Genomic DNA, 18333 nt, shown 5'->3' with positions numbered 1-18333 from the left:
TCCCAAGTGTCATTGCTGTTCCATATTTTGTTAAACGGACGAGGCCCTCCAGTGAGGTCTGGGGACTTGAGTGGGATAGCCAGGACAGGAACACCAGTTTGAGAGTGGGCTGGGATGTGGCTGCAGACCCACCAATTAGAAATATTAAGGGTCTGAGCTATCCACACCTGCTGCTGGATAAAAGAATTGTCATCGTGGTCTCCCCAGACCATAAGATACCAGCAGCTGAGGAACAGCGTCTTCTTCTGGCAACCCTTACGAGAGCGTAGATTGTAAGATATTGCAGATTGTTCCTCTGCGTCTTCTTCTGGAGTCAAAATTGACTCTGCGTTGTCCTGAGGTGATGATTGGTTCTCTGGGGATGGTGCCTTCTTACACTGTGAAGTCATGTATCCACGCTGCGATGCCAGATAGTTTAACAGCCGTTTGTGTAGTAAGCAGTACCTGATGAGGACCCTTCCACCAGGGCTCCAAGGCGTGCTTTCGATGATGGTGCTGTACGTAGACCCAATCACCTGGCTCGAGGTTGTGGCAAGCATCGGAGGTGGGTTCCGTGGGCCAGGCGGCTCGAGCCTGTGAATGGAAGTGACTTACAGCTTGCATTAGTCCCTTGCAATACTGAAGGAGCACACTGTGGTCAAGTTCAAATCTGGAACGGGAGTAATGGTAGTCATAGCTCGCATAGGGCATCCCATAACAATTTCAAAGGGACTTAATTTATGCCTTTGGGATGGAGTGGATCTCATGTCCATAAGGGCTAATGCTAAGGCTACTGGCCAGCTTAATCCTGTAGAGTCACAAATTTTAGCAAGCTTATTCTTAAGTACACCATTTCGTCTTTCAACTGCACCTGCACTCTGTGGGTCATAGGGACAGTGTAACATGCAATATACGGTCCAGGTGTTGAACAAGTTGTCCAGTAAAATGTGTACCCCGATCACTGGACAGAGTAGCAGGAATTCCCTTGGCAGGCATAATATAATTTAACAAACATTTGGCAACAGACAGTGAGTCAGCCTTGCGACAAGGAAAGGCTTCAATCCAACCAGAGAATAAACATACCATAACCAATATAAATTCATATTGTTGACACTTAGGCATTTGTACAAAATCAAGTTGCCAATGTGTAACCCTTCTGCCCGTCAGAGTTGGCAGCAACAAGGGCCGGGTTCAATATCTAGGGGATCCATTCCAATAACACAATGCAAAATGGCTTGAGCTCCCACCCAGTGACTTGGGACAAATATATACCACCCCCGCTGGGCGCCTCCAAGAGGCAATACTTCCCCTCTCGCAAGCACCTAGTCTGAGTGTAGCAAAAAGCCTTTTAATAACAGAGAGAAACAATGTGGCATTATGTTGGGGAAACACCACCAACAGGATTCCTAACACAACCCATGAGCAAAAAACTCACCCCAAGCAATTTGGGGCATGCCCTTTCCCTTTGGTTCTTGAGTCCAGCAACCCCAAAACAGCCAAAGTCCCAAAAGTTCAATGACCCAAAAGTCTCTGTCCCTGGTCAGGGCTGCCCCAGAGTTTGAAAGTTTATCTGCAGAGCTTTGCCTCTCAAGCTGGGTGGAGATGGGGGCAGGGGTAAAAGGCACCTTACATGATCTGAAGCTGACCGCCCCACAGCTCCATAGGACTTCACTCTGCTCTGCTCCACCAGCCACCCACAAACTGCTTCGCTCAGCTCCACTCTGCGGCCCATAAGCAGCTCCCGCTGTCCTATGAACTGCTCCACCAGCCTGTCCACAAAGCACTCCAGCCGTCCCGCAAACTGTTCCACAATACATCTTCAGGCTCCCCCACTACTTAACACAATGCTCAGTGATTTCAGCTCTTAGTCAGTTCAGCTCTTTAGTGAATTCAGCTTGTAGCAGGGGAGCCGCAGTACTGATGCACTATTAGCCCAAAGTGAACTCAGCAGCCTGTAACTAGACTCCTAATGGAATCAAAATTAGCTCTGATATTCCACCGTGGAAAAATGAGGAAGTGCAATTAGCATGTAAGGCCCTCACCAAGGGGCCCATGCCACCAAGCATTAATACTTGTCCCCACCCTCTCTCTATTCACAGAGTTTTGAACCCATGACCCTTGCCTAGCGAGTGCTACTTAGTTGATGGTGAGTCCCTCCATCATAACAAAAGGCCAAGTACAGTTCCAAGCACAGTTCCCATAATCAGGATAATAACAATTTATTCTTCCTGCCCCAATAACAGAGACACTGGGGATCCCACAGCAGCCAAAGTGACCATTTGGGCAGCTATGGCCTCATTCTAGGCGGGGTGGGTGTGCCTATGCAAATGAGATCAGCCCCTGAAGTTCTTTTCCACAACTTGCCACACCTCACCACCAGATGTCAGGGTGGAGCTCATCCTGACTCTGCTTACAAATGCAAGAATGGTGCTTGAGGCAGGCCCCAGAACCCCTGGGCCACTTTTACAGGTTTACCAATATTATGGCTTTGGCAAATGATATAGGCTGCACAGTGGCGGGCTGCAAAAGAGCTAAAATGGAGGGGGCCACCATCCTGTCTTAGTTACAGCAGAGACCATTCCCTCCTTTCCAACATGTGAAACACCGTGTAGCAGGGCAGCCAGAGACGGGTAGAGTGAAAAGGGGGCTACAAAGGCGCCAGTAGGCAAGCGCCAAAAAGAATCGGGATGTAGAGAGCAACCTTGGGCAACCCAGGATTCTCTCTCGGTTTCTGGGGCAGAGTCTTGGAGCAGGGTGAGGTCAGTGAGGGACCAGGAGGGTAAGAGGAGAGCGGAGAACAAGGGAATCAGACATTTTGACTAGGCACGCTGCAGCAGCCACAGCACGCAGGCAGGGGGGTAAGCTTTGGGCAACAGGGCAGAGAAATAAGCCACTGGGCGGTTCTTTTCTGCGTGCATCTGAGTGACAACTCCAAGTGCACACCCAGATTGTTCGTGGCAGAAAAGGGTAAAAGGCTTAGAATAGTCAGGCAGCCCTAAGGCAGGGGCAAAAGCCAAACCCTGTTTGAGGGAAACAAAGGCAGATTTGGCCTCAGGGGGCCACAGCATGGGTCAGGTACAGAGAATCGAGTGAGTTCCTGGAGAGGTTTTGCAAGGGAGGCATATTGGGAAATCCATTGTCTGCAAAATCCAGCCATGCCTAAAAACTTCTGGACCTGGCGTGGGGAGCGGGGTCAGGGAAAGCTAAGGATAGCTTGGACGCGAGTGGGAGAAAGTGCTCGGGAACCCTGGGAGAGGAGAAAGCCAAGGTATGTGACAGAAGCTTGACAGAGTTGTAGTTTAGAGCGAGAAGCTTTGTGACCCTTATTTGCTAGGGCAGTAAGGAGCACTAAAGAGTCAGTTTCAGAGGCAGACGATGAAGCAGAACAGAGGAGTAGATCATCTACATATTGGACTAGTGTGGACCTGGACAGGAAAACAAGGTCAGCAAGGTCTCGGGCTAATGCTTGGGAAAAATATGACGGGCTTTCAGTATACCCCTGGGGCAGTGTGGTCCATGTGTAGTGTTGCCCCTTGTAAGAAAAGGCAAACAGGAACTGGGAGTCAGGGTGAACCGGGACAGAAAAGAAAGCAGAGCACAAAACAACAACAGTAAAATGAGTTGCATCTGGTGGGATAGAAGGCAGAATCTTTGAGAGGGGCAAGTTTTGATTCTGTCCACCTATGATTTGCCTTTTCCCACCACTGCATGAAACAATCAACCTCTCCTTTTGCCAATTTAGTTTTAGGTTGGCCGAGTTTGTCTTTTAAGACGTCTACTTGGTCTTTGTCCCACGATCCTAACAGTGGCCACTGAATTTTGGGATTCTCCTGAGTTAGCATAGACCATTTTTCCAGAAATTTACAGGAGTCCGGACTCTTCCTAAAATACATAAAACAAGCCGGCGTTCCTTTAGGGAACTGTGCTGACTTAGACGTCTGGTTACCCATGCAGGAGGGCTTTAAACACCAATCACACAAGAAGGAAAGTCGGGTTCGTCAGAGCGATGCCCGGTGTAACACACAGAAGGAGCCCACAGGCTACTGCCTCAATTGCACTTGCTTTCACACCAAGGGTTTTACCCAAGGCGTGGTGCAGCTGCGATTGTGCAGATTTCACTCATGCAGACCGTGGGGACACGAACCCTTTGGTCAGCCGATTCCCGGATGGAGACGGCGCCCAGACTCAAACACACCACAGGGAGGACGGATAGACACAGAAAAAGACAGTCCTTAGTTGGACACCTGACCAGATTCCTGATGTCAGATCCCAGGATCCCTACCAGAACAGAGAGGGAACCAACAGATTCGATGGCGTAGACTTCACTGTGGTCATGCACCCTTCCGTTCCGGCGGAGGACTGCTCGGGCCAAATGCCCAGGTGCTGGCTTGCCACGGTCGTCCTAAGAACAGTTAGGAGTCACACGGCCCCAGTGAAGACGGTTGTCATCTCGGTGGAACCTCCAAATTGTCAAAGTCAGATTCAGGACTCACATAATTTGTCAGACCACTCTGTTTATGAGCAAAGCGCTTTGCCAATGCACCCATATATGTGAGCCCCTCTCTGAGGCTCATGCTAACTTATTTATACAATTAAGCCAAAGCCAATTTAACATAAGAGACAAAAGGAAGCAGAAACTGACAAATATACATACATATCTTATTTGCATAGTAACGTTTACCAATCTCCTAGCTCAGTAGGAGCTCTAAGTTAATTAGTTTGAGGATCCATTGTCTCACACTGCTTAATGTTTCTCTTCCTGACAACTATATTTCAACAAACCCTTCAAGTAGCATTTCTTTAATGAATTATAATTTCAATATAATTCATTCTACTTTCACAAGGTATAACTCCATCTGCACGGGGTGTGTGTGTGTGTGGAGGCGGTTAATCACACTGGTTTAAAAAGACACTGTTAGTTAAACAGGTGCGAATGCATATGCAGCAAAGGCCCAGCATTTACAGTTGTGGTTATTAACGTGTTAATTCACAGTTAATGTGCTTGAGTTAAAACAGGCCCCAAAACTCTTCTGGACAAACCAAATGGGGAGTCCCTTCCTGTCTCCCCATCCAGGGGACTCCAGGTGCAGACTCTGTCCCACTGACTGGCTGTCACACAGGGGAAAGTGCTACTCGGTTTCTGAAGACAATATGGAGAGGACTGGGACCATGTGGTGGCTTGGCAAAGAAGGCTAAAGCCTTAGGGATCCAAGACTTGGATGAAATGGTGATGTGAAATGTGGGGGGTGGGAACTTCAGCTGCAGAGAGATCTGGTCTTTCCTAGAAGGCAGAGTAGAGGAGTAGCAGGAGCTGGGGAACTTCAAAAACCTTCCCTGATTGCAGGAAGCCCCCATTCTTACTGGGGAGCAGGGACACAGCCGCCAGGCAGCTTCAGAGCAGTTATTTGTCTGCCCAGGTCCTTTCCACTTCCCATGCAATAATCCTGCAGCCTTCAGCTATGAATCCAATGCATGCAGGGATTCAGCCACCTGCGTGCCTAGGGCGTAGCAATGGCAGCGATGGCCTCTTTGCCCAAGAACACTATCACATAAGAATGTGGAGACATGAAGACAGGAGTCAGTGGTGTGGGAAGGGTGATGGCCCCAGGGGCATGGAGGGATATGGTGAGAGAAGCAGAGACATCAAACACATGGTGGAGATTGTAAAAAAAACATGTTCCATGGGAGTCAGAAGGGTCTAATGATAATGGCACTGGACTAAGAATCAGGAGACCTGGGTTCTCTTTCTGCCCTGCTGGGTAAATCGGAAAATCCTTAGTGCACAGGCTGTAGATTAAAATAGGTTTGACTTCTTCAGGGGCAAGAAACTGTCCAGAGCTGTGGCATTTGAGGCCCTTTCAATTATCATGTGCTGGTTCCATCAGGCAGTTTGTGTCTCCCCTGCTTGGTTTGTGTCCCTCTGGTTTCATTGGAAAGACAGCAGAGAATCCATGTAGTTACTTAAGGTTCTGGTCACCCTGGTGCCTCTGTCATATGCTCTGCAGGAGTTCATACAGGATCTCATTTTTGTTTCTGCATGTTAGAAATCATTTTTTATTAAGCACCAGCTTAAAATCATTTGCGGACAGTACTCAAATGGCTCGCTATTCCATTTCCCCCCCACAGATTGACAGCTTTTCCTCATAAGCACTTATTCTCCCTTGGTATAAAATGTATATGAAACAAAGACAAAATATTTTATACATCTTACTGCAAAATGCTTAACATTGTGGCTGTATCTCATTGCCTCTTCATTGCCCAGTTCCCGACAGACTCTTATTCATAAACTGTCTCTTCATGCAAGGCAAATATCCTGCTTGGATTGGACTTGACTTTAAAACCCCTGCAATGAAGTGGACCTGAGTGGATGGCTCCCCGTTAAATCAAACACGTTGCATCTTTCCTCATGTTAAATACATCTGAAGTGTTTTTAAACATTAGCTAATGTAATTGTTTATCATTATCTGTATTTATTATTGCTGCACAATAAAGCCTCTAATCAGCTATAACAAGTGCCCACGTGAACTAATGGATGACCTAGCGCAGCAACGACTTCTATTGCCCCTTGTGCTGGCACAGGGAGCGTATTTATGCAAGTTTTCAGTTGCAGAAGTTTGGCCTGTATTTATTTACTTCTGAAAAACACCAAAAGTTGGATTTGACTGTGTGGACACATCAGCTATTACAGAAACCACATTATAATGTTTACTTTGCTTACTATAGATGGGATTATATTAAAAATGTCATAGGAAAGATCCAAATGAGAACTCTCGCCTGTGTTCTTGCACATAGGTTGTTAAAACCTGGGAATTGCTGACAGCAGATTTAATCGGGCTCTATCCAGTACCACAGAAGCGATACCAGTATGTACTGACAGCTACAGATGATTTTTCAAAATAGGTAGAAGAATTTCCACTTAGAACTATGACAGCACATGAGGTGGAGAAGAAGACATGTGAAATGATATATTAACATGGCTGTCCAGAGCAGATACTGGCAGATCTAGGTTCGGAATTGAATAATCAGGTAACACTTTACATTTGGTGTTATTTTCATTATATGGTCAATTACACAATCATGGCCGTGTGACAGGGTGCTGTTAGCATCTACAAACTGAGCCCTTTGGAAGCCAGCATCCTGGTCACTGAGAGCACCCAGAGCACCGGGTGCAGTTAGAGGAGGAGGGACTGAGTAGTTTGGGTTTGGAAGGGTAGAGGGGATCACTTGCACCTGTAGGGAGCCCAATGAGGTCACTAGCTCAGCGCTGAGAAGAAAGCAGCAGTATAAAAGTCTGAATCAGGGAGCAGGAAGGGGGCTCCTTGTAACTGCTGCCATGTTGTGATGCACCATAGTGCCTCCCATCACACTCTGCTCCGATAGCTCTTCAAGATATTAGGTTCAATTGCTAATTTCAAGGAATTAGACCAATCGGTCACTATTTTTACAGAAAGAAAAGGAGTACTGGTGGCATCTTAGAGACTAACCAATTTATTTGAGCATAAGCTTTCATGAGCTACAGCTCACGAAAGCTCATGCTCAAATAAATTGGTTAGTCGCTAAGGTGCCACAAGTCCTCCTTTTCCTTTTGCGAATACAGACTAACATGGCTGCTCCTCTGAAACCTATTTTTACAGAGCATTCCAGAAGGTGGTGGACAGAACCCAGAAGAATTGTGATGAATTTCCTGGAGCAACTTTATTTTCTTTGTACTCTAAACCTCACATGACAACAAAAATATCACCCTTTCATCTGATTCATGGCTGAGAAGAAAGGTTTCCCAATAAAGCTTCACCAAATTTTATGTTATGTGTCATTAAATGCCAGGGTTTTTAATATAATTAAGTTAATTTGTGATGATTCAGTAAAGGAATACAACCCCTTCTCTATTTCTTTATCAAACTGCATTTGTTGTGTCCTTATAACCAAGAACATGAAGAGCCCAGCAGTACATTGAAAGCAACAGTGGACACTGACAGGACATTGCCTGTAAATAATATTTCTAAAGAAAAATAAACTAAAAAATGGAGATTGTAGAAGAGATTTCTATCTGTAGGGAGATAGCATGTTTTCTTTATTGATGTGAGAGAAAGAAAGGAAGGGTCATATCTTGATTACCAATGACATGTAGCTAGAAAGTTAAAAATCACATGAATTAATGCTGACAGAAGTTCAAAGAATATTACATAACCTTGTGTAAGTTAACTTAAATATATTGCTTAATTAATTCTATCGTTTTTTCACCTATTAATTTTCAAAGGGGTAGTGCAGGAGGTGGGTGTATGTGCCCTGCCTCCCAGAGAGAACCAGTCAAGTCAATAAAGAGGGAGGAGAAAGAGAGAGAGAGAGAGAGAGCAGCTGCACATGTGTGTAGTTGTGATGTTTATGACACATGTACATTGTAACTGAACAACCCTGTCTGACAATTTAATAGTTTATTTTGTTAAGATAAATATTTTGGATTTCTTGAAATTCCACAGTTGAAATACAAATGCCGTTATTCAGAGAAGTTAAACTTCAACATAGATTTGATGGAAGAATAAAAAAAATGTAAATAATTCCATTTACATGTTTAGATGCTTGATTTTGAAGTACTGTTGAAATGTAAATTAAAATATTCTTGTATTTACACCTTGTTACAATAATATTTTCTAAATTAGAATAATCTTTTTTCTTTCATATTTTATCTTGAGAGTTCACAGGGGTAGAAAATTCTGACAGGAGTGAATGACTATATATGGGATGCTGGACACTTGGCAACCCCTAGCCCTCACCTTTCCCCATCCACTGTTGGATCATATTAAAGAAGTTCTGTATTAAAATCACAAATGAGTTTGATTCCCCATAGTTTAAATTCCAGGGTATTACTAATTAAGAGGACTCTTGGTTTTTGGTACTGTTTCTCTCCCTCTATGTGTGAAACTTGCAAGCTGCTAATTGTGATAGTACATTCTAAGACAGAGTCTGTTCTCAAAGCAATTCACAGAGAGAGAGAGACTCAAAGCAATACTCTGTAACAACAGAAACAGCACCCAGAGACTCCCCGCCCTTTTGTTGTATTAACAATTGTGATTAAAATAGAGATAGAGGATGTATGTGGATGGATGCTTGGTGTGGATAATAACTGAATGATCAGGGAGGTGCCAGCCTAAGAATGCAGTGTCCATCGGCTGAAGAAGGCGTCAAGTGGAAATAACCAGAGGACCCCCCGGAGGGCAGACTGGAATCCACCCAACAGCCTCAAGAATGGGAGAACCAAAGAACAAGATAACATCTTGGAGCAGGGAGCCGTCAGGAATGTGCTATCTGCTGATTGATTCAGCAACAGCATGATGAAGCAATTCCCATAGACTGGCATAGGAAGAAATTCCTATAAAAATAGACTCTAAAAAGTGAGAACTTTGGGGTCTGATTCTGCAAAGCAACTTCCAGGAGCATCAGATGAGCATCTGACAAGGCCCTGCTCCCTCCTCATGTCCAGGCCACCTGGCCAGTGGCTTGGCATGAGCAACTCTAAGGCTGGTAACTATGATAACAACCTTGCAGAACCTGGGTGTGTGTGTGTTTGTATGAATGAATGTGTGAATAAATATGAGATTGAATGGAATGTTATAGCTATAACTAACTGCTTACTATGATTCTTTCTGTATTCACAATAAATGTGGTATTTTGCCTTTTTCCCTTTAATAAGATCCTGCTGGTTTTTATTTTATTGGTATAACACCACCACCATCTGCTACGCCTGGGGCAGGGGACGAGGGAAGGTGAGGGCTGGGGGTTGCCAAGTGTCCGGTTTTCGACTGGAACCTCGAATTGAAAAGGGAAACTGGCAGCGTCCGGTCAGCACTAAACGTCCAGTTGCCAGCAGTATCTGGCTTGCACAACTGGGGGCAGGAAGAGCAGCAGTGCTGGGAGGGGACAGTCTGTGCCGCGGGTGTCACTGTCAGGGACCGAGATTCCCTCCAGCTTGAGCTGGCACTGGGCAGATGATCAGGGGAGCCACATTTTCACCCCCGGAGTTGGGACCAGGACAGAAATAAGGGCGGAGCGTCCCGGAGAAGGTGCCAGTGAAAGTGATGAGATGGGACCTGTCAGTCACATTGTAAAATGAGACCTCGCCCGCCTCATAGTCCAGGAAAATCCCCACCCGGCTGGGCCTGACCCTCACAGGGAGGGGGGTCGGGGGGTCGGTGCTGGCCTTGTATTCCCCATACCACAGCCACATGGCCCAGTATCCATCCTCAGGTGTGTGTGTGACCCACCCCTCCCTGTTCACAGATTCCCTACAAACTCCCAGAGCCCACTCCGGCTTGTCTCCCACCTCCACCTCCCAGTAACGCCTCCCGCCCGCGAACCCCTCAGCGCCCAGGACACAGACACAAGGATCAAATCTCTCAGGATTGTTGGGCAGATCCTGGCGTGTGTGTCCGTCTCTCACACATTTCCGATCCTCAGACAGGACGAGCCAGGGATTTGCCGTGTCTGGATCCAGAGTCACGTCCACTGGGGAGAGAGTCACAGAGTCAGGGCCGGGGGCAGGGGCTGGTCACTCGGATCAAAGGGAAATTAACCTGTGTGTGCACGTGTGGGGGGGGTTGTTGACTGAGGGGAGTCAGGGACAGTGAGTGGGGCGGGGGGAAGGGCGGGAGGAGCGGGGGAGAGGGTGGGAAAGTATCAGTGGGGTGGGGGAAGGGATGGGCAGGTTCTGATGCTGGGAGAGGAAAGAGGAGGGGCAAGTCACAGGAGTAGACGGGGGAAGGGCAGAGGGGAGGGGCAGGCACAAGGGCAATGAGGGGGGGTAAGAGGAGCGGGCACCATGAGGTCAGAGGGGGGTGAAGGGAGGGGCAGGTTCCCGGGGCAGAGGGGAGGGGTGGGCACCAGGGCAGAAGAAGGGGATGGACCCCAGGGGGCACAGGGAAGCAAGGGAAGGGGTGGGCACCAGGGGACAGAGGGATGTGAGGGAATGGGGGGCTCTAATGAGGCGGGGGGAATCAGGGGAGGGACTGGTGCCAGGGGGTGGGGGGGATGAGGGGTGGAGCAGGTGCCAGGACCATGTGGGGGAGGGAATGGGCAGGCACCAGGGGGACGGAGGGATGCAGGAGCCTGGGGGCAGAGGGTCTGGCTAGGGCAGGGGCAGTGTCACCAGTAGGCGGAGGAGGGCAAGAGGAGGGGCAGGTATTATGGGGCTGCGGGTGGTGGTGTTGAGGAGAGGAGCATGTGCCAGGGAGCAGAGTGGGGTGATAGGAGGGGCAGGTATGGGGGGGGCTAAGGGGAGGGGCACGCTTCAGGGCATAGAGTGTGAGTGAGGGGCAGGACTGGTGCCAAGGGAAAGAGACAGATGAGGGGAGGGGTGGGCACCAGGGGTTCAAAGTCTGGGCTAGAGAAGGGGCGGGCGGCACTGGGGGATGGGGGGGGAAGGGAAGGGGCTTGCATCAGGGGACACAAGGGGTGAACAGAGGGGCAGGCGCTAGGGAGGCAGAGGGGGAGTAGAAGGAGGGGCTGGCACTAGGGTAAAAGGAGGGGGTGGGAGAAGGTGCAGGTGACAAGGGGACAAAGAGGGGGGAGGGGTAGGACAGGTTTCAGAGGGACATGGGGGGGGGAAGGGATAGGGCAGACCCCAGGGGGCAATAGTGGTATGAGGGAAAGGGCAGTTATCAGGGGGAGAGGGGCATGAGGAGTGAGTGACAGGAAGACAGAGGTGGGACGAGGGAAGGGGTAGTCACCAGGAGAGATGGGGGGGGGGATGAGCAGAGGGGTAGATGCAAAGAGGGGGGAGAGGAGAGGGGCGGGCACCAGGGGGGCAGAAAGTGGGTTGTGGAGAAGGGTGGGGCCTAGGGGGCAGAGGGGTGTGTAGATGTGGGCACCAGGGGGGCAGAGGGAGGGGGAGGGGAGGGGTGGGACCCAGAGGTTAGGAGAGGGGGAGGGGAGGGGCAGACACCATGGAGCCCAAAGGCGGGCAAGGGAAGGGGTTTGCACCAGCCAGGCAGAGGGGGCAAAGGAAGGGGCAGGCACCATGGAGGCAGATGATAGCAATGGTAGAGATGCGCCTCAGGGGGGAAAAGGAGGAGTGAACAGAGGGGCTGGCACCAGGGGACTAGAGGAGGGGTGAGGGGCGCAGGTTTCAGGGAGGCAGAGGGCGAGTGGAGGGGAGGGGGAAGAAGTAAGGAGAAGGTGGCAGGGAGGAGGTGTGACGAAGTGGGACTGTTCTTAATGTTTCCTCTGAAGAGTGTGGGGGTGCCTCAGTTTCCCCTCTGGAGTTCTTAAGTATCTAGGTGGGGGGGTAAGGGTGTATGATCAGTGCAGAGCCCTAGAGGGCAGGTGTGTGCAGGGATGACACCCTGTCTCCTGGCACCTGGTTGCCTGGCCCTTCCCCCCTGCAAGGTGAGACCTAAAGGGCTGGAGAACAAAGGAATCAGGTGACCTCCTGGCCTGGGAAAGGGACAAAGCCCAGAGGAGGAGGGGCTGGAGGGAGTTTCAGTTTGGGGCTGGCTGGGACATGGAGTGAAGGGCAGACAGGGTTGTCTGGCTCACTGCCCCCCAAAATGGACCAGGCTGAGGGGTCCTGTTCTCTGCACCTACAAGCTCTGTGTTAGACCATGTTCCTGTCGTCTAACAAACCTTCTGTTTTACTGGCTGGCTGAGAGTCGTGTCTGACTGCGGAGTTGGGGGGCAGGACCCTCTGGCTTCCCCAGGACCCCGCCTGGGCGGACTCGCGGTGGGAAGTGCAGGGAGGGGCAGAGGATGCAGACCCAGGAAGGTGGAAGCCGTGTGAGCTGTTTGCCCTGGGGACAGGCTGCTCCCAGAGAAGAGACCTCACCAGAGTCCTGACTGACTTCCTGGGGAGCAGTTCCAGAGCATCGCCCGGGGACTTGGTGACAGGAGGGGTTGCAAGGGAAGGGGCAGGTGCCAGGGGGTGGGGGTGAGGGAAGGGGCTTGTGCTGAGGGGAGAGGTGGGGGCCAGGTGGGAGAAGGAAGGGGCGGGAACTGGGGGCAGAGTGGGGGAGAGACAAATGGCTGTGCGACAGTAGTCGGGCGTGGAATGGGGAAGGCACTGGGGCGAAGGTGGGAGGGTGGTGAGGGAAGGTTTGGTCATTGGGGTGGGAGGGCAAGGGAAGGGGTGGGTGTCAGGGGCTAGAGGGGTGAGGGGAGGAATGAAAGCTGGGGGACACAGGAGGGAGAGCAGATGGGCAGGCAGCAATAGGATGGGGGAGGGGCAGGCTCCAGGGGACAGAAGGGGGTAAAGGAAGGGGGCAGACAAAAGGAGGGAAGGGGGTGGGGAGGAGTGTGTGCCGGGGGGGTGAAAGGAGGCGTTGTCACGAGAAAAGCAGGGGGTGGAGCAAGTCATGGGTGATGGGGGCAGAGGGATGTGAGGAGAGTGGAGTCAGTGGGGCAGAGGGTGGTGAGAGGATAGGCACCAGGAAGGAAGGGTGAAGGGGAGGGTAAAGTGCCAGGGGGATTGAGGGGGTTGGGCAGAAGGGCAGACACAGGGAGGGCAGAGGAGGGGAGGGACAAGCACCAGGGGCAGAGAGGGGCAAGCAGAGAAGCAGGGCAGGTGGGTAGAGGGAGGCGTTAGGAGAGGGGATCGAGGAGGGGCAGGAGCCAGAAGGTCAGAGTGGGGCTAGAGGAGGGGTGGGCACATGGGGACGAGGGAAGGGGCAGGTGCCAGGGGTTAGAGACGGTGGGGAGAGGGAAGGGTACCAGGCGGGGCTGAGGGGGGTGAGAAGGGCGGCGCATCTGCACTAGGGATTTGCATTGGGGCACTGACATCGCTGAGACACTGCTGTGCCAGGGGCCAGAACCCCTCCCCTCACTGGGGTTATGGAGCAATAATTACAGGGTCACTGGAGCAGGGGAGCTGGACTCTGGGCTCCCAGGTAAGGCCCAACCCACTGGGCTGCAGAGTGATTCTCGCTCCCACGCTTTGGCCCAGTGCCCATGGCAGTGTTTAGACACAGGGGGACGTCTTCAGCAGGAGAGATTGTGGGAGCCCCACACCAGACACCCGGAGCCCAGCAGTTCCAGCCCCTCCTGGATTCCCACATTCCAATCCCTGCCCCACATCCCACGGGGATGGAACCGGGGGCTCCCCGCTGAGGGCCCAGTCATGGGGCTAAAGGCTGGAAGGGAAGTGGCGGCACCTTTTCCTGTTCATTGAAACTCGTCAGCAAACTCAACATGGATTCGCGAATAGTTTCAGTCGACCCAAAATATAATTTTTCAGCAAATAAACTATTTGCCCTCAAAATTACACCCAGCTCTATTTCAAACGTATCCCAGAAACTTAGGAGCCCAAATCCCAGTGACTTGCAGTGAGTGACTGTCAACACCCCCAGAAACGCACAGGTACGGCCAGGCCAGGCTCAGGACATCAGCTATGAAACACTCTAGAGCTGCTGTTAAATTTGCCCTTGGTAGAAACATTTCCCCACAGGCTCCCATAGCTCTTTACTGAAGGCTGCGGGGAAAAAGATATGGCCAGTAGTAATTAGTGACACTAACAAGGAGCTAGTCTGAATGAAAGAGACCTTAGAAGAGACTAGCTGCAGAGTTATGTGAATTCAGGGGACATCTTTACCTTGTAGTCGTGGACTATTTTTCCAGGTATGTAGAAAGAGTGTACTTGAAAGACATAACAGACCAGAGTGTTATAGAGCAACTGAAGGGCACTTTTGGTCATTTCATGGTTCCAGAAGAACTTGTGACAGAGCATGGACCATAATTCACTGACATAGAATTTAATTTATCCAAACAAGATATGATCTTCCTCATATTACTAGAAGCCCACATTACTCACAAGCGAATGGAGAGACTGAGAGCTGTACAGACAGCCAAGAATATCCTTCAACAGGAAGATCCATTCTTTGCTCGACTGAGTTATAGATCAACCCCAATAGCAGCTACTGGATATAGTGCAGCACAACTCCTGATGGGAAGACAACTCCTAGCTACCCTCCCAATTTTGGAAAACAATTCATCTCCAAAGTAGCCAGACACATATATAGTAGTCAAATCCAATAAAAAGGCAAAATGAGCTTACAATCACTTTTACAACAGACATCACTTAGAAAAATACCAGGCCTAGAACCTGGTGACCATGTGTGTGTCAAACTGGATGGAGAAAAAGAATGGAATATTCCAGCTGTTATAAAGAAAAAGAATTCAACACACTGATTGTATGTGGTCGAGACGAAGAGAGGAGAGTTCATCAGAAACTGTCAACATCTACAGTTTGTTCCTCAGAAAGAACAATCAACCGAGCAAACTCTACAGATGGTGGATGCAGAACAAGAAGATGACTCAAGGATTCCAGACCAAACATGGTCAGTCATTGGAACTAATGGACAGACAGATGATCAAGTTGTTACCTGTTCGGATCGTGTAATTAGAAGACCAGTACCATTCAGAGACACCTAACAGACTGATCTGCACTGAACTTCAAAGACAGTGAGATAATGTAAATATTATAAATGGTCGGAATGTAGAACTTAAAGGGGGAGATGTAATGGAACGCTAAACTGTATTATGCTGTTCAACCACTAGGTAGCGCTGGGTGTAAAATACCATATTTATGCAGACCTCAGCCATAGTTGGCAGAACATTAAAGGATTTTGTGATGAACACTTCTGGTGTCTATCTGGCTGAGAGGGAACCCAGACCAACCTGGAAGTAGTTAAATCCCAGGTGGCTAGTTGGCAGCTAAAGAGCTAATGAGCCTGATAAAGGGTGACCAGGGCTCAGCTGAAGGGATCGTAAAGACAGGAAGCTGCTGAGGAGAGGAGCTTTCCGGAGAGCTCACCAGAGCAAGAAGCCTGGAAGGGGTGCTCCTAGAGCAGTGGACTGTGGGTCGTGCCCCCCTTGAGGGTGTGGAGGAACATTTCGGGGGCATGGCAAGGCCAGGACCAGCCTCCATGTGTGGCGGGAAGGGAACGCCACCCAGCTCTGCTCTGCCCCCAGCTCCACTCCAGCCCAACCCTAAGGCCCAGCTGCAGCTCCAGCCCCGGCCTCAGCCATCAACTCCTGGCCCTGCTCCGGCCTATGACCCCAGCTGCAGCTCCAGCCCCAACTGTGGTTCCGCCCCTGGCTGAAGCCCCTGGCCCCAACTGCAGGTCAACTCCCAGCCACGGCCCCCGGCCTCAATTGCAGCCCCCTTCCTGGCTCAACTCCCGACCGCAGCTCCCGGGGTGGGGGCGCAAACTAGCTAAGGGAGGGCATGACCAGAAATGTTTGGGGACCACTGCCCTAGACAGAGGAGCTCCCCTAAGGGGGAGGCGCTGCCAGAGATGACAATGACAGCAGCAGCTGTAGCAGGACAGAGCCCTGGAGAGCTGCCCCCGGCTGGAGAAAGTAGATGCAGAGAATAAAGGCACAGTCTGAAATGACCCCAGCTCCGGGAAGGAGGGCTGGAGTCATCTGATTCCAGGATGGAAACTAATCGAAGCCCAGCTCTGGGAAGGAGGACTGACTCCTGACTTGAGGATAGGGAGGAGCTTGAGTGAGAACTGGAGGCTGGAGCAGAGTGAAGGAAAAGATTTTATTTTGGGGTTTACTTGGACTCAGAGTGGACCCCGGGAGAGGACTTTTCTCTCAGATCTTTTGGACTGTGAGGCGTAATTTAAGGAGTGCTGAACAGGGTAAACTGAGGCAAGATGCTTGCCAAGACACCCTGAAACAGTTGAGGGTGGCACCTGAGGGCGCCACCCCATGATGAGTTTACAAAACTGCAACCCATTTAACAGACCTGCTGCCCCTTCCCCATGCAGACAGAGCCTCGCTCTCTTCAGTCTGTCTGGGTGGGCCCCTCACCGCAGCATCTGACCCCAACAGAGCCTGCATCACAGAGTGGGAACCTGGAGCGAACACAGCACATGGTTTTGGGCCACCCACCTGGCTTCCAGTGTCCCTGTCCCAGCTCCCAGGCTGCTCCCGCTCCCCCACAGCCTCCAGCTCCCCCCGTCCTCAGGCTGCCTCTGCCCTGTCCTGTTCCCTGGGGAGGTGACCCAGGGCCCAGCATGGAGCCATCAGGGTCCTACAATACTGTCTACCACACCCAGAAGACAGGCACAGGATGGGCTCAGGGAGTGGCTGTCCCCACAACGGGACCCTTGTACCCCCTCCCCCAGTGTTTGCTGCTGCCCTTGCTGGGCCTTGTCTGCACTCAGACCAGGAGCCCTGTGAGGCTGGCAGCCCCTTGTTCTGTCTCTGCAGTGCCTGGCTCACTCGTGGGCACCATATCAATAATAACACTCACTGCCCAGCCCCTAAGGGCTGCATGACAGTGCGGGGCCTTTCCCATCACACACAGGGACCCTGGGGCGCAGGGAGCCCTGGTTACTCTGCCCCACACATTCACCCAGTGACTCCCCCGAGCTGGGAAAAGGGAACTTTTTTTCCCTTTGTTCCAGGAGTAGTGGGAGCTGGTGGGAGAAGGGAACAAACTCCCTGCTGCTGAGCGTCATCCAACCGCCTCCTCCTCCTCCCTTCCTCAGAACCTGCTCTCACCTGGCTTCCCAGCACCAGCTGCCCCCCCCCACCCCACTCCTGGGCAGGTTTAATTCACACTGACTCACCCAGGCCCTGGGCACTAGCACGGTGCATATGTGCAAGGTCCATGTCCTATGGCAGCATATGAGACTCAAGTTCTGTGACAGTCCCCTGGCATTACGGGGCTCTGCTCCCCGAGCCCTCCCCTGTCACTGCCCCTCCACCCAGTCTAGCGTCCTGACCGTTATCGGAGTAGTGAATGGATGCTCTTGGGGTTAAAGTGCTGATCTAGGAACCAGCAGATCTAGGCACAGTGTTGCCACAGCAAAGGGTAGTCAGGGCTTGTGGTCCCCGGGAGGGGACCTGAGGAGATGCTTCTCCTCTTTCCCTTGGGAGTAACTTTAAGGGCTTGTCTACATGGCGAAAAGCCCTGAGTAGCTAGTGCAGAACAGCTAGTCAGCACTGGCTGCTTGTGTGGACACCCTTATTCCATGCAAAGAGAGCCCTTGTCTTGTTTGTGTTAATCCACACTAGAAGACTACGAGTGCAGAATATTCCACACTAGCTACTCTGGGCTCTTCCCCATGAATTCCACACGCTGACAAGCCCTAAGTGTGGGATAAGGAGGTTTAAATTCCCTGTTCCTCACCCCAGTGACCCTTCTAGAGCCACCAGCTGCCCCCTGCCCTTCATCCACTCTGCTATTGCACCCAGCAGGGCTGGATAAGCTCATCAACTAGATGTTTCTGCCAAAAATGGTCAGCAGTGAAATAAACAATCCATTGACTGGAGGCTATATCATAGCAACGGAGAGCAGTAAAACAATTGTCTGTTTGCACCAGCTCTCCCCACCACTGCAGGTACCTTAGTGGGGGT

The 18333-nt window shown here is 50.9% G+C and overlaps 1 protein-coding gene across 1 annotated transcript in view; it reads right to left on the bottom strand.

Moving 5' to 3' along the window:
- Positions 1 to 9919: 9919 nt before the first annotated feature.
- Positions 9920 to 18333, bottom strand: part of LOC144275270 (butyrophilin subfamily 1 member A1-like) — a 39932-nt gene continuing 31518 nt past the window's right edge. Inside the window, exon 11 of the mRNA XM_077834467.1 lies at positions 9920 to 10479. Within this exon, the coding sequence (XP_077690593.1) occupies positions 9920 to 10479 (560 nt within the window). The remainder of the gene's footprint in view (positions 10480 to 18333) is intronic.

The sequence above is a fragment of the Eretmochelys imbricata genome, chromosome 14 (genome assembly GCF_965152235.1).
Source record: "Eretmochelys imbricata isolate rEreImb1 chromosome 14, rEreImb1.hap1, whole genome shotgun sequence".
Classification (NCBI taxonomy): Eukaryota; Metazoa; Chordata; order Testudines; family Cheloniidae; genus Eretmochelys; species Eretmochelys imbricata.
This window is presented reverse-complemented; position numbering and strand designations above follow the sequence as displayed.